The sequence below is a fragment of the Corythoichthys intestinalis genome, chromosome 11 (assembly GCF_030265065.1).
Source record: "Corythoichthys intestinalis isolate RoL2023-P3 chromosome 11, ASM3026506v1, whole genome shotgun sequence".
Lineage (NCBI taxonomy): Eukaryota > Metazoa > Chordata > Actinopteri > Syngnathiformes > Syngnathidae > Corythoichthys > Corythoichthys intestinalis.
In genome coordinates, this window is record NC_080405.1 from 11,320,877 (window position 1) to 11,335,057 (window position 14,181).

Below are 14,181 nucleotides of genomic sequence, written 5' to 3' on the forward strand. Positions count from 1 at the left end.
TACATACATACATACATACATACATACATACATACCTACATAAAAACAACAGTAATATAGAAAAACCAGTTCACCTAGAATAAACCCTTATCAACAATATTTCCTCTTACATAGTAAGACATACAAAAAAATAAAATAGATTATAAGGGAAAGAAAAAAGAAAAAACGTTATATACTAAACAATTTTGCATAAGCTTCTAGAACAGACTTGCATTTATTATTCTATATCATATTAAGTGATGTGAAATATGAATCCATTTCCACCCAAAAAATAATTTAAAAGTCGTCTCGTCGTGTTCACCTGGAGCTGAACTTAGTGTGACGTCACCCAGAACGCGACCAGTCCAGCAGCAAAACATTGTGTGACGTCATAAAGTACCGTTGTGTTCTCACCATAGAACGCAGTCAAGATGTAGACACTGATATCTGAAAGCGAAAAAACTAAAGACCTAAAGGCCAAAACACTTAACAACTACAGGGCACAGTTTCGAGAAGAGTTCAGAGTGAAAGTTTATCGGCGGCAGCGGAGATTTCTTCGAGGTAGGGATGGCTCTCAAATGCAATAATTACTCAACTACTATGCATTGTCTGGTTAAAATACAATTAAATACTTTCACACGAACACACCCACACGTGATTTTTATTGATGTATTTCATTTATATTGTTACATCTTCGTGAACACCAAGAAAAATGGTCTTTGGTGGATGCGCGTGGCGCCCGGCGATGGGAATTTTTTTCTATTAAATATTTAATCCGCTTTACACTACAAACCGATTTATAATCGACCCTTAATCCATGGGTGCATAACAGCACATTGAAACTTTTTTTTTTTCTGTGAAAGACATGCATCTAAAAAGGGGGAACATTGTTCGTTGTCACACTTGCCATAACGCGACCGCAAGAGGGCGGTGTAATCCAATATAAATAATAAGACTTCACTATTCATTTTTATGGGCTTCTATACAATTGGTTTATAGGAATGGAAAGAAAGTGTCACCATTAAAATTAGGAGGACAAAGCTTATTTAGTTTTTATTCACATCCTCTAGCTTATAGCAGCAATCTTATTCTCCACATGACTAACAAAAATTTAAAACGGGCATAGGCATGACTAGGTGCCACTGAATACACTGTAGGATGTCCAATGATTAATACTCACAGGTGATTTGTCCTAATTCTCAGTGGCGCCACCAGGGGGTGGCCACGGCCACCCCTATAAATTGGTTGGCCACCCCACTGGCCACCCCGCTTGCCAGTGTCTTGTTAGATTGCTGTAGCATCAGTTATGCATTTCATCCCAAATGAATGCATTTATTTTGTTTTGTTAAATGTAGGGCTGTCAAATTTATCATGTTACGGGCGGTGATTAATTTTTTAAAATTAATCACGTTAAAATATTAATCGCAATTAACACATTCGCATTGCCGCAAACAGCCTACAATGGCGCCATTTTACTTATATACAGAGATAAGCGGCAGAGTGGAGTAGATACAAGCATTCATTGGGGCGGTGCTTTTAATTGGCAAAAACTTTGTCATCTCTCCCACAGCAACTATAAATATTGTGGGAAGCAACGTGGGGAAGAATGACAGGAGTTGATCTTTTTCTTAACACCCTGTAGTGTACCCAATGCAGAGAAGATATAGCATTTGCAGCCACCACACACAGTCATGGTTGCACCACTTCCCATCATGCATTTGGGCAGAACAGTTAAGTCGCTACAGTATCAGTTACTGAAAGCTTAACAAATACACTAGCTGGCAATATTTAGTCACAATATACAAACTCACATTTATCCTTTAAGAATTACAAGTCTTTCTATCCGTGGATCCCTTTCACAGAAAGAATGTTAATAATGTTAATGCCATCTTGTGGATTTATTGTTATAATAAACAAATACAGTACTTATGTACAGTATGTTGAATGTATATATCCGTCTTGTCTTATCTTTCCATTCCAACAATAATTTACAGAAAAATATGGCATATTTTAGAGATGGTTTGAATTCCGATTAATTACGATTAATTAATTTTTAAGCTGTGATTAACTCGATCAAAATTTTTAGTCTTTTGACAGCCCTAGTTAAATGTACACCTTATGCCTAATATATACTGTACATAACACAATAAAACAGAATTGTTGTGGAACTCAAAATGTTGACTGGACAGTTATGGACTATGCACATTAAATAATTAGTAACATCAAAGATTACACAATACACCAAAGTACAGTATATCAGTAGCCGTGTCCTTAAGTCTTTCTGATAGTTTTCCCCTGACCTTTTTACTGCAATAATAAAATGAAAACCTGAAATTATGGCTTTTAGTTTTGGCCACCCCAAGATTTTAAGTGGGCCCATCTGGCCACCCCTATGAAAAATTTCTGGAGGCGCCACTGCTAATTCTGGGTTTCCCACGACACATAACTGACATTGATTGCACACTCAACTTTACTTGTTCACACATTTATCTGACCTATCTTCCCTCTTCCCTTCTTTAAATTATTAGGTATCCTTTTAGTAACTGGAGACAGAGACAGCAAAGCTACTTGAATTAGGTAGCATATACATTTAATGATGTTTTTTTCCCCCGTCTTATTCTTTCATCTCTCATAAACAGTTTTCTCTCCAGCTGCTTTCTCTGATTAAACAACCCAATACAAACAACCAAAATGAGAGTACATTACATCAAACTCTCATGTTACATATTAAAACTGATTCGCCTATAAAGACTGAGTGTCTAAGCAGATGTTGGGACTGGTTACAGTAAACAAACCGTGGACCCTCATGCAGTGGCGGTTCTAGGATTTTTCTGAAACACGGGTCAAGGAGGAGCCACATGTTACACTCTGGGGCCAAGTGTCGCTGCCATCACATGATTCCTATATGTTTTACCTCGCAATGGGTACTACAGTTCGTTTAAGTGAACTGAATCTTTTGAGTGATTTGAATGACGCTAGTAGGAATTTTACTAGCGTCATTCAAATCACTCAAAAGATTCGTCATTTTGAAGAATTGTTTGTGGACGACACTACACCCGTTCCACCAAGCGGTGAAATTTTGGTGGACGACATTGTGAAAATTTAAATGGTTAATGTATACAATGTGTGGCATGTGAGTGTGTGAATGTTTAGAAATGCTACTGGTGAGTGAAATGCTACTTTAGTCCCCTGCAACCAATTAGAACATGGAGGAAGCGTCGGAAGCAGCATCGGATGCAGTGTCGGAGGTCGTGTCGGAGTTAGCTTCGGAGGCCCTGTCAGAGGCAGCGGCGTCAGAAGCAGTGTCGGAGGCGCCGTCTGAGGCCCCGTCGGAGGCCACGCCAGCGGACACTTTGGAGGCTGCACCAGCGTCGGAGGCCACATCAGAGGCTACACCGACTGCAGCGTCGGAAGCAGCGTCGGAAGCAGCGCCAGAAGCAGCGCCGCAAGCTGCGACGGATTCAGCGCCGGTGACTGCGTCGGATCCTGCGCCAGCGGCACCGTCGGATTCCGCACCGACTGCAGCGTCTGATTCAGCGCCAGTCGCAGCGTCGGATGCAGCGCCAGTCGCAGCGTCAGAAGCCGCTCCAGAAGCAACGTCGGAGGCAGTGCCAGGGACGGAAGGAGTTCAATTCCCTCGTATTTATGTGGAAAGAACTTTGGCAATCATTAAACCAGACGCCATTCACAAAAGTGAGGAGATTGAGGACATCATTCTGACGTCGGGCTTCACCATTTTACAGGTCGGTAAAAGAATCAAAACGTGAAGTGAAAATAAGAGACTGAACCTTTTTTGACTGAATTGATCGTTAAACCAGAAGGTCTTTGGGAAGTAAACAATTTACGCTTGTCTGTTTGGCTAGAGTTGCACCGGCACCGTTGTCATTTTTTGGCACAGTATCGGCTGATACCCTGTGCTGTATCGGCCGATACTGTACCGATATTACACTATCTGAAAAAATGTACAATTAATTTTTTATTTAAATGTCTGCATATTCAATTGAATGCAAAATCATTGCTATCATGGCTTGAAGATACACTGAAAACATTCAGGGAAAAAGACTAATACAAATGGAGACTTGAGGCTGAAATTGCTCTCAAATGTGACTGCGCATGCACAAAACCTGTGTCTCTTCGTCTCAAACCGTGATGTCGCTGTGACTTTGCTAGAGATACCCTTTACAGATTCAGCAATAGAAATACTGTACATTATTCTAAACAGATAGGGCATGTGAGGCACACCTGATCGGGACAACCCACGTGCATACAAAAACATTTTACTTTATTTAAATGCTATAAACTTTAATGTAAAATATGTCAGTTAGCCAGGCCTCTCATAGAGCCTATGTCTGTGCAAGATTAGTTTCGTAGTTATTTATGCGATAATTTGAAACATACAGAGCACGTCAAAATTGAGTTCACCCGCCTTAAATTTTATTCAACTTCTCTTTAAATACAAGAACAGTTTTTACAATTTTAACACATCTGCGTTTTATTTAACGCTTGCTTGTCCAATAGCATAAAATTAAAGATTGTTGATAAAACCTAGAACACAAAATGTTGGCGCAAAAGTGAATACATCCCTCACAAAAGTTGTCATATCTAGGATTTTGTATGACCTCCATGACTTTTAAGGACATCACAAGTCTTTGAGGCATTGAATGAACATGTTTCTGACAGATTATAAAATCTCTCTTTTTCCATTCTTCAAAGATGACCTGTTTTAATGTCTTGACGTTGGATGGAGATTGATGCTCCACATGTCTCTTCTGAATTCCCCACAAGTTCCCAATCGGGTTCGGATCAAGACATACTTACTGAATCAGTCTGACCCGGTTCTTCTTAAGAAATTGTGCTGTGTGCTTGGGTTTGTTGTCATGTTGGAAAACTGAACGACAACCAAGGGCATGGATTGATGGTAGCATCTTCTCTTTTTAAAACACCACAGTATGTCTCCCAATTAATGATCCCATCAATGAAAAGCTCCCCAACACCAGCAGTACTAGTGCCGCTCCATATAAGAACACTGCCACCACCATGTTCTACTGCAGGCACCATACTCCTTTGTACCTTTGCAGCACCAGACAATATTTAACGTGTTGGTTTAAAAAATCTGATTATTATTGATCTCATTGCTCCAGAGAATAGTCCCAGTAGTGTTGTTCTTTGTCAGCATTGGCCCTTGCAAATTCCAGTCTTTTTGCATTGGCTTAAGGAAAGACTCTCTACGTGGATGACACCCATGCATGCCACTCCTGTGCAACATGGGCCATATTGTGTAGCAGTTACCCAAGTTTGGATTTGTAATTCTGTAGACGACTGCAAAGAACTTGCATTGCGATTTTTTCCCCTACCAGTTCCATCAGGTGACACCCGTGTCGAGGTACTAACGTCCTTGGATGGCCTGGATGACCAACAGAGATGATTGTATTTCCATCTCTTTTAAATTTCTGCACCACTTTAGTTCTTGTTCTGACTGACAAATAAAGCTTTACTGATCTTCTTGTAGCACTTACACGTTCTGTGTAAAAAAAAAAAATCTGATGTTTCTCCCCTTGTTGTGCCATTGCTGGCAGCATGAAGTGTTGAAGTGTTTCCTCATTAGTCAGCACTCCTTTTATAGTATTTAAATTCACCAGTGTTTGAAATCTTGTCAGGGAGAATTTTGTCTGCTTTTACCCAAATGTTTTGATGAGGGTGTATTCATTTCCGCCACATGATCTCTTTTGAATGTGCAAATTAACTAATCTTGATGGCTTGTGAGGAAGTGAAGTCATCCAATGCATTTGACCTGCAAGAGGCTAGCAGCACTCCTAGTCAAAATGAATCCCAGATCAAATGAATTGAACATTTATCACTGTCAATGGGTCTGATGAGTTAAAATGTGTGATTTTAGTAGGCCAAATTTTTTAAAGAGAAAAACCAGTAGTTTTATTATTATTATTTTTTTTTTTATAAACTACAGTTTGGCCATACTTGCACTGTGCTTGGATTTTGGGGGAATAATGGTAATGTATTTTTTGATCTATTAAATCGTTTTACACTTTGCAGTAATTTCTAAAAATTTGAAAAGAAACAGTTCTAAAATATTTTATATAAATCTGTCAAAGTTTTAGGTTAATACAACTGAACTGTTTTTGATAAATGCACTATAGATATACATTTAACCCTCCTTGTGCCCTCATTTTCTGTACATCCTCAGACCCGTCTTCACTAAACCCCAATTCGAGCAGTTTAATTAAACTTTAAACTCCAAATTTCGTATTGGTTGAACCAACATCTTGTCCTTCGTCATAATATGTGTAAATACTCTCCAAAACAAAACACAGTGGCGGGTCATTTTGACCCGAGGACAAGATGAGGGTTAGGTTAATTCAGTCAGGCTTTCACAGACCACTAGAGGGAGCCTGCATGACACCAGTAGTACTCGTACCACACTTTGAGAACCACTGGTCTAATGCACTTGAACTCGGAGGTTTGGCAGTAATAATTCAGTGATGGCCTCATGACACTATTATGATAAGCAGCATAGAATAACGTTTTCAATTCTTATTACCTTTCATCATATGGCTGACCAGTACCTCCAGGTTCAGAATTAAGAACATGTTATGCTAGATTGGCCCAAGGTGGGCAACATACACAATAAGGGACGCAGGAAGTCACTCACAGAAAGGGGTGCTGAGGATCTTTAGTTTTTTTCCTATTGAAAAACAGGTGTTTTGCTTGTTACGCTCACACTTTTACTCCATACAAGGCGTGCACGATGGCAGTATTAATGCATGCTGGATAGTTGACGTACTACTACTAGGCTACTACAAAGACAGCGTTCTATTTCACTTACTGTGTGTGTTGGAGTTTTTGTATTGGAAATAAAAGCGCCTGTGTATCATAATGCAAAACCCTGCAGCTAGACGGCGCAATCACACACAAACACATTTGAAAACTGAAATGTCTAATAAGCCTCGGTTTACCACCCACTTTTCACAACACTCAAATAAATTGCACATGCATATCCAACAGCGCTCTGCATGGCGGCAGCTCAACAGAAACAACAAACAATAAGATAGCTACAATGCAAACTATTTGAAGCTCTCCACGGTCTAAATCTGCAGCTAACTCTTCTTCGCAGGGCTCTATTATAATCATCAGTATTTTCGACCTCAAATTTTAGTAAATTTCGCTGTTTTCTAAACAAAAAATAGCTAATTCGTTTTTGCGCATGTTAACGCTTCCTCTGTCAATAGTTAACTTTTTCGTTCCGATTGCGCCTTATCCAACGTGACCTGGCAGCAAGCAAGGGGTCAGGCGGTGACTATGTTATGAACAAAAAAAAAAACCTTTTCCAACATAGTGATTCCTCGCTACTTCACGCTTCAAACTTCGCACCCTCAGTCCATTTAGGATTTTTTTTTTCCAATTAAAAAAAAAATACAGTTGAGCTTTCTTGAGCTAATCGCATAGTCTCACTCTCCCCCCTGCTGCTCTTTTAGGGTCAGGCAGTGCTCTGGAGTTGCTTATTAAAGTTAACGATGATTGACATACAGTTAAGGTTTAATCTTGCCAGAGACGCTTACTTCAAAGCGCTGCATGCGTCACCATCGTTTAACCTGTTAAACAGTTGCTGTGGCAACTCATTGTGTGTAAGTAAGCAGCTTGAGCAGATTTGAGTGGAGTCACTCAATGAAGTATTTGATAAAGCCAAGCATTTTTCTACTTTTCTTGTTTAAAAATAATTTGGTGGGACAGTAACAGGGACAAGTTTTTTTTAAATTATCTTTTTATACTTTTTTCCCCATTTTTTTTCTGGGGGTGGCGCTACTGAACGTTTTTTCATTTATCGCGGCGGTTCTGATCCCCATTAACCGCGAAAAACGAGGGATCACTGTATATATTTAATCCCCAAAGTTAAATACACTACTGTTTCAATATGTTTTATTTATTGATTTATTTTTGACAAAAAAGAGAAGAATCTACCAAAAAGCTTTTTTTTCTCCCCACCACCAGGGATTGCTGCAGCACCCTCAACACCCACTTCCCACGCTACTGTACACAATTAGGTTAAAATGACCAAGTGATTATCCATTAAGATGATTTTTTTGTGAATTATCCGTTAAGATGAATTTTTAGTGATGAAGATGTTCGAAGTTGTATTTTTTAGGTTCATTGTGAAATTTATCTACACATTGATTCATCAACCATTCATGTCTTGCAGAAGAGGAAACTTCAACTTAGCCCCGAGCAGTGCAGTGACTTTTACACCGAACATCATGGAAAACTAACCTTTCCCAAACTGACAGCATACATGAGCTCCGGTCCAATCATTGCTTTGACTCTGGCTCGGGACAACGCAATAGCCCACTGGAAGGCCATCATTGGACCTGTCAAAGATGCAGATACTCACCCAGAATGGTGTGTTCCATATATGAAGGCAGATGATTGTTTGGTTTTGTGTTGGGAGTATGGAGGTATCTGGTATATAAAACGCAAAAGACGGCTGCTGATAAAACATATTTTTTGTAGGGCAGTAACATTTGAGTTGAGTTATAATCAAACTTTTTACATATATCAAAGGTTTCCCTCTGATAGATAAATAGATATGAAGGGATATTTGATTTAAGTACCTTGACTATAGGTAAAATAATTGATTTTAATTTTAAGAAATACATTTTTATTTTAACGTGAGAAGCTCATGGTTGTTCTAAACTTTTTGTTGTTGTTACTGTTTTAACTGCTTGAAGGAGTTGATGTGAATTTGTTGTGAATGAGTTGTGAATTAACAGAACAACGCAGTAATGCCACCCCACTTTAATTAAGTCGATGCAATCAACTACCTTAATTTTCGCACTACAAGGCGCACCTGACTATAAGCCGCAGCCCACCAAATATGGCACGAAAACGGCATTTCTTCATAGATAAGCCGCACTGGACTATAAACTGCAGCTGTCCTCACTGTATCATGGGATATTTACACCAAAAGATATAAACCGGTACAACTTTATTTTCATACGACCGACTGTCATAAGACCAAATGAACCATTATTAAACTTTGAACCAATTACTGCAAAGCTTTATTGCTTCAAGAAGCTTCATTTGGCCATCACTGCTCCCTTGGGGGAGACAGTCAACCTCTGCTGCCACCTGCTGTTGACTGTTGTCATCCAACATGCCTCTTAGCATGCATTGCAGTGCTACAGATGTAAATAACAATCAAAAATCATGTTCTGTGCTAAATATATCTTCAGTTACTGTTCCAATTGTTTCATCAATTGCTAGTTATGGTATTTGCTAACACTTTATTTGACAGTGGTGCCATAAGACTGTCATTACACTGTCATAATTATGAGATGTCTCTGTCCTGAGCATTCATTAATGCTTATAACAGATGTCATTAAGTGTTATCCGGCAAATGGTATCACTTTTGAATGGCTTCAAAAGATCCAAGACGGACAAAAATTAAGTTAGTGACATAATTTGCCAAATGACAATTATATAAGCATTCAGTAATGTCCATGATAGTGTCATGTCATAATTTTGATGATCTTATGACAGTCTTATGACACCGCTGTCAAATAAAGTGTTACCTAAAAAAAAATCAAATAAGTTGCACTGGACTATAAGCCACAGGTATCAAAATGAAGGAAAAAAGTAGGGGCTTATAGTCTGAAAATTACGGTAATTCCGTCTTGATCAATTGAGCCATGTAGATAATTAATTTACCAAGCTGACAACTTTAACCTTGGTTTCAGCAGACCATAATGAGTTCAACAGCATCTGAGCTGCAACCCATTTACCTGGCTTTTTGAAAAAGGCCACCTAGTTCACAGAGTATTTTTGTTCAGTAATTAATACTACAATGCTGTGAAAAGGTGTTTTCTCCCCTTCTTGATTTCTGCGTTTTATTTTTTTATTGAATATTTATCACACACGGGATTCCGTGCATCAAACCATTTTTAATAGCCACACAGAGACATCCAAAAGAAATACAAAATAGTTTTTAAATGGTAACTTCCCTTACCAAAAGAGCGAAACAATTATAGACCTATCTGACCCTGTGTAAACCCCCCCCCCAAAAAAAAGCACCCCCTCCGCACCACCCATGTTAAATCACAAAGTAACAGTTAGTAACCACAGTTTTTGCAAACCTTGGTTCAATTTCACTGGCCACACCCAAACCTGATAGCCAGTGCAACCACATTTGTTGAATCAAGAAATCACTTCAACAGAACATGTCCGATAAAGTGAAGTAGTCTACAACATATCAGGTACAAACGCGTCATGCCACATTCCAAAGTAATTCAGTAATAATTAACAAGGTTTCTGCAGGTGATTAAAAAGCATTAAATGGATGTAGTCAAAATTCAGGCCTTAAAAAGCATTAAACTTCGCGGCATTAAAAGTTTGTAAATTTGACGTTTAAAAAAAAAACATTTTTACATAGAGTTGTCGGTTAGCCAAAGTATCGGCCAATAAAAGCATTTTAAAATGATATGGGATAATACTGACATCAGTTTTGAGCCATTTTGCATGTAGCCTTCAAAGTGAATGTAAAGGCCTTCTGCCTTTTTTCAAGGGCTGGTCACAGCTTAGCACAGTAGTTACGCTTACTGACCATTAGTTGTCTCCAAACTAAGATGTGTGGGATTTTTTATTTGAGCATACCATTTGCATTCATGTTGCAAAAATAAATTAACAATAAATAATTGAAAAACAATGAATTATAAATTAATTGCATTCTGTATGTCATTCACTTTACTGAAGCTGTGTGCCTTTGTTGTTATTTTGAGACGGAAGCACTGTGTGAGCCATATGTGATATGGCAGTGCCTTATTGCTACTTTGCACTTGCATTTGCACTTGATTAAAAAAAAAAAAAAAAAGCTTGATGTTTGCACTATTTAAAATTGTACAATAATTATAGTGTTGCAATATAGGCACTTTTTCCATAATTTAATTTTAAGTTGTTCCCTTATTTTTCACAGAATGTTTATTGGCAAACCTTGAAGTTGTTACATTTATCATTATTAAAGTATCCAGTGGGGCGTCACAATACAGTATAGTTGGTCATAATATGTTAAGTCCATGACCGCATATAAATCGGTATCGGATTTTTGGAGTTGGACAATATCGGGATATCGATTATCGGTTAAAAAGTCATTATCGGACAACTGTGCTTACAATTTGTGTGTGTGAAACTATCTGCAGTTGGGCGATGGGATTATATTTGTTTAAAGTGGCATTAAAGTGTCACTAAATGAGATTTGCTGATAACTGTAGAAATCCTGATTTTAAAAAGTGATTGAAATCTTATCAGCTTGGAAAAGGTTACAAAGCCATTTCCAAGACTTTGAGGCTCCAGAGAACCACTGTCAAGGCCATTATGCACAAATTGAGAAAACAGGGATCTCATATTTGCCAAAAACACAACTTGATGATTCTCAAGACTTTTGGAAAAACATTCTGTGAACTGACGAGTAAAAAATTTCAACTTTTGGGAAGGTGTGTAACCCTTTACACCCGGTGTGAAAATTGCACACCATTTGATTAAAGACATTATGCCTGGTGGGGGCAGTATTAGGGTGTGGGGCTGCTTTGCTTCTTCAGGTACAGGACAAATTGCTATGATTGATAGAGCAAGGAATTCTGTCTACCAGAAAATCCTGAAGGAAAATGTCCAGCCATCAGTTTGTGCCCTCAAACTCAAGTGCTCTTGGATCATGCAGCAGGATAATGATCCAAAACACACCTGCAAATCTACCTCTGAATGGCTTAAAAAATGAAAGTCTGGATTTAATTAATTTGAGATGCTATGGTGTAACCTTAAACAGCAGTTAATGCTAAAAAATGCTCCAATATAGCATAATTGAAATAATACTGCAAAGAAAAGTGCTAAAATTGTACTGCGGTGTTAAAGACTCATTACCAATTATCCCAAATGCTTGATTTCATTTATTGCTTCCAAGGTTGGCACAACTTATTATTAGTTTCAATGAGGCGGTTACTTATTCACATAGGGCCAGCGAGGTTTAGATTTTGTTTGTTTTTTTGTGTCATAATATGAATCTTCATTTAGAAAATTCATTTTGTATGATTTTGGGTTGTCTCTGTGTGATATTTAAAGTGGCTTGCTGAACTGAAACCTTTGTGTGTGATAAATATGCAAAAAAACAAATCAAGAAGGAGCCAAATACTTTTTCACTTTTTGCACTGCAGTTGTTGTTGATGTTGCATTGAAAGGTTTTGCACATTTTCCCCCCAGTCTTCGAGCAAAATATGCTACGTCTGAACTGGAGAACGCGCTCCATGGCAGCGAGTCATTTCATGTGGCAGAGCGAGAGATCAAATTCATGTTCCCAAACAGTAAGAAGCATACACACACGCTATCATTTTTAGTATTGAATACAGATGTGACTTAGAAATACTTTTTTTTAAATAGCACTAACTGTTCCCACAAGAGAGGAAACTGAAGAATACCTAAGTCGATACGTGAACCAAACTTTGCTACAAGGACTCACTGAGCTCTGCAAGCACAAACCCCTCAACCCCTGTGTCAGTGAAGTCACACTAATGTACTCAATAATTACTAAATATATTTGTTAATGTGTTCCCCTATTACCCTTGGAATAGGTTTGGCTTGCTGAGTGGCTCATCAAAAACAATCCAAACAAGCCACAAATATGCGATGAAGCTGCTGACGTTGAGGCAGAGGAACTTCAGGGGAAGGAATGACAGTACAGGATATGAAAATGTGATAAATATGTATGAATATAAACTGACGTTCCCCCAAAAATGGTTAAACACACCTGTGTTGTTTTTGGCAGTCCTTTTAATTTTAATCTTAGGCTTAGCCATTTGGACGAAAATTCTTTAACGTTAGTCTTAGTCATATCTTAGTCACTATTTCAAAATGGGTTTGTCGTCGTCTAGTTTTCGTTGACGAAATCTCAGACTTAATTCGTCCAGCTTCAGTCGACGTTTACTCAGAATGTTTTCGTCTGTGAAATTCAAAAGTTTTAGTCCAAAAATAAATAAATAAAGGTTTCCAACAATTTCAAATGAACATTGACAGACGAGCACATATTGTAGCGTCTGCAATGACAACGCCAAGTTCCTGGTGATAATACACACTCAGCAGCAAAACAGTTCATTATTTTCAATTAATTATACCTACTTGGAAGCCTTGTACTGAGTGTGGAAAAAAAGTGAGGTTTAAGAGGACGCTCGCGTTTAGCACTAGCCTAATGATGACGCGAATGTTATGTTAATACTATTAGTTACATTTCGTGAGTGATGAGAACTCAGCACAGAATAAATTGGGACAATTAGAGGTCGACCGATTTGGAATGTTCAAATGCCGATACCGATATCTAAAAACAAAGAAAATTCAGCCAATTGCCGATAACCATAGTCAATTTTGTAAGCTGATTACCATATTTGAGACAGATATATATGGCGGAAAACACAGACAAGACTGAAAAAGCAGTTTCTGCTCTTGCACTCCTCTTTAAAAGAAACTGCTGTATTTTAAGCCAAAACAACTGTTGTGTTTGATAGGACAATATGTGAGATGTAAACAGGGGAGAGTGAAAGTTTGAGAGGATGCTTGCCATCCTAATGCTAACGCGAATGCTATGCTAATGCTGTGAGTTATATTTAGAGTGTAATGATCACTCAATACCTTAAAAAGCCAAAGCAACAATGCGTGTACAAAAATGCAAGGTAAAAAAAAAAAACAAAATTTACATAACAGGCAAGCCTGAAGCTTCCTGTAGCAGCCTGCCTTCAAGCTGCTGCAGGGTCCTTCCGGGGTCCTACCATCAGTTAGCGGCGGCCACAGTTGCCCACACAGATGCCTGATCAAAATCCATTTTTATTGACTTAATTTTTTTAGGAAATAGACCTATGTATGGGCAAAAAAAGTACATTTATCGGTCCAATATATTGGTCGACCTCTAGTAAAGATAGAATCCCAGTTAACAATATTGATTGTGCTACAGCTACAATTTTTTCATTAAAAATAATTTTTGGGGAAAATGGGGGAGTCAATTTATCAGTCCGATATATTGGTCGACCTGTAGTAAAAATATAATCGCAGATAACAATATTGATTGTGCGACAGCCACAATTTTTTCATTAAAACTATAGGTCACAATTTGCACACAAAAAAAAAAAATATATATATATATATATATATATATATATATAT

General features: G+C 38.2%; 1 protein-coding gene across 2 annotated transcripts; it reads left to right on the plus strand.

The window, feature by feature from the left end:
- Window positions 1-102: 102 nt before the first annotated feature.
- Window positions 103-14,128, plus strand: LOC130923572 (nucleoside diphosphate kinase homolog 5-like). 2 transcript variants are annotated; one of them, XM_057849324.1, is made up of 6 exons: window positions 103-540; window positions 3,183-3,722; window positions 8,192-8,388; window positions 12,235-12,335; window positions 12,412-12,524; window positions 12,603-14,128. In XM_057849324.1, the coding sequence occupies exons 2-6, from the start codon at window positions 3,186-3,188 to the stop codon at window positions 12,702-12,704; spliced, it is 1,050 nt and encodes a 349-aa protein (XP_057705307.1). In that variant the 5' UTR covers window positions 103-540; window positions 3,183-3,185; the 3' UTR covers window positions 12,705-14,128. The 2 variants fall into 2 exon arrangements, with proteins under 2 accessions (XP_057705307.1, XP_057705306.1); XM_057849323.1 differs by having other exon boundaries at window positions 104-540; window positions 3,165-3,722.
- The last annotated feature ends 53 nt before the right edge of the window (window positions 14,129-14,181 follow it).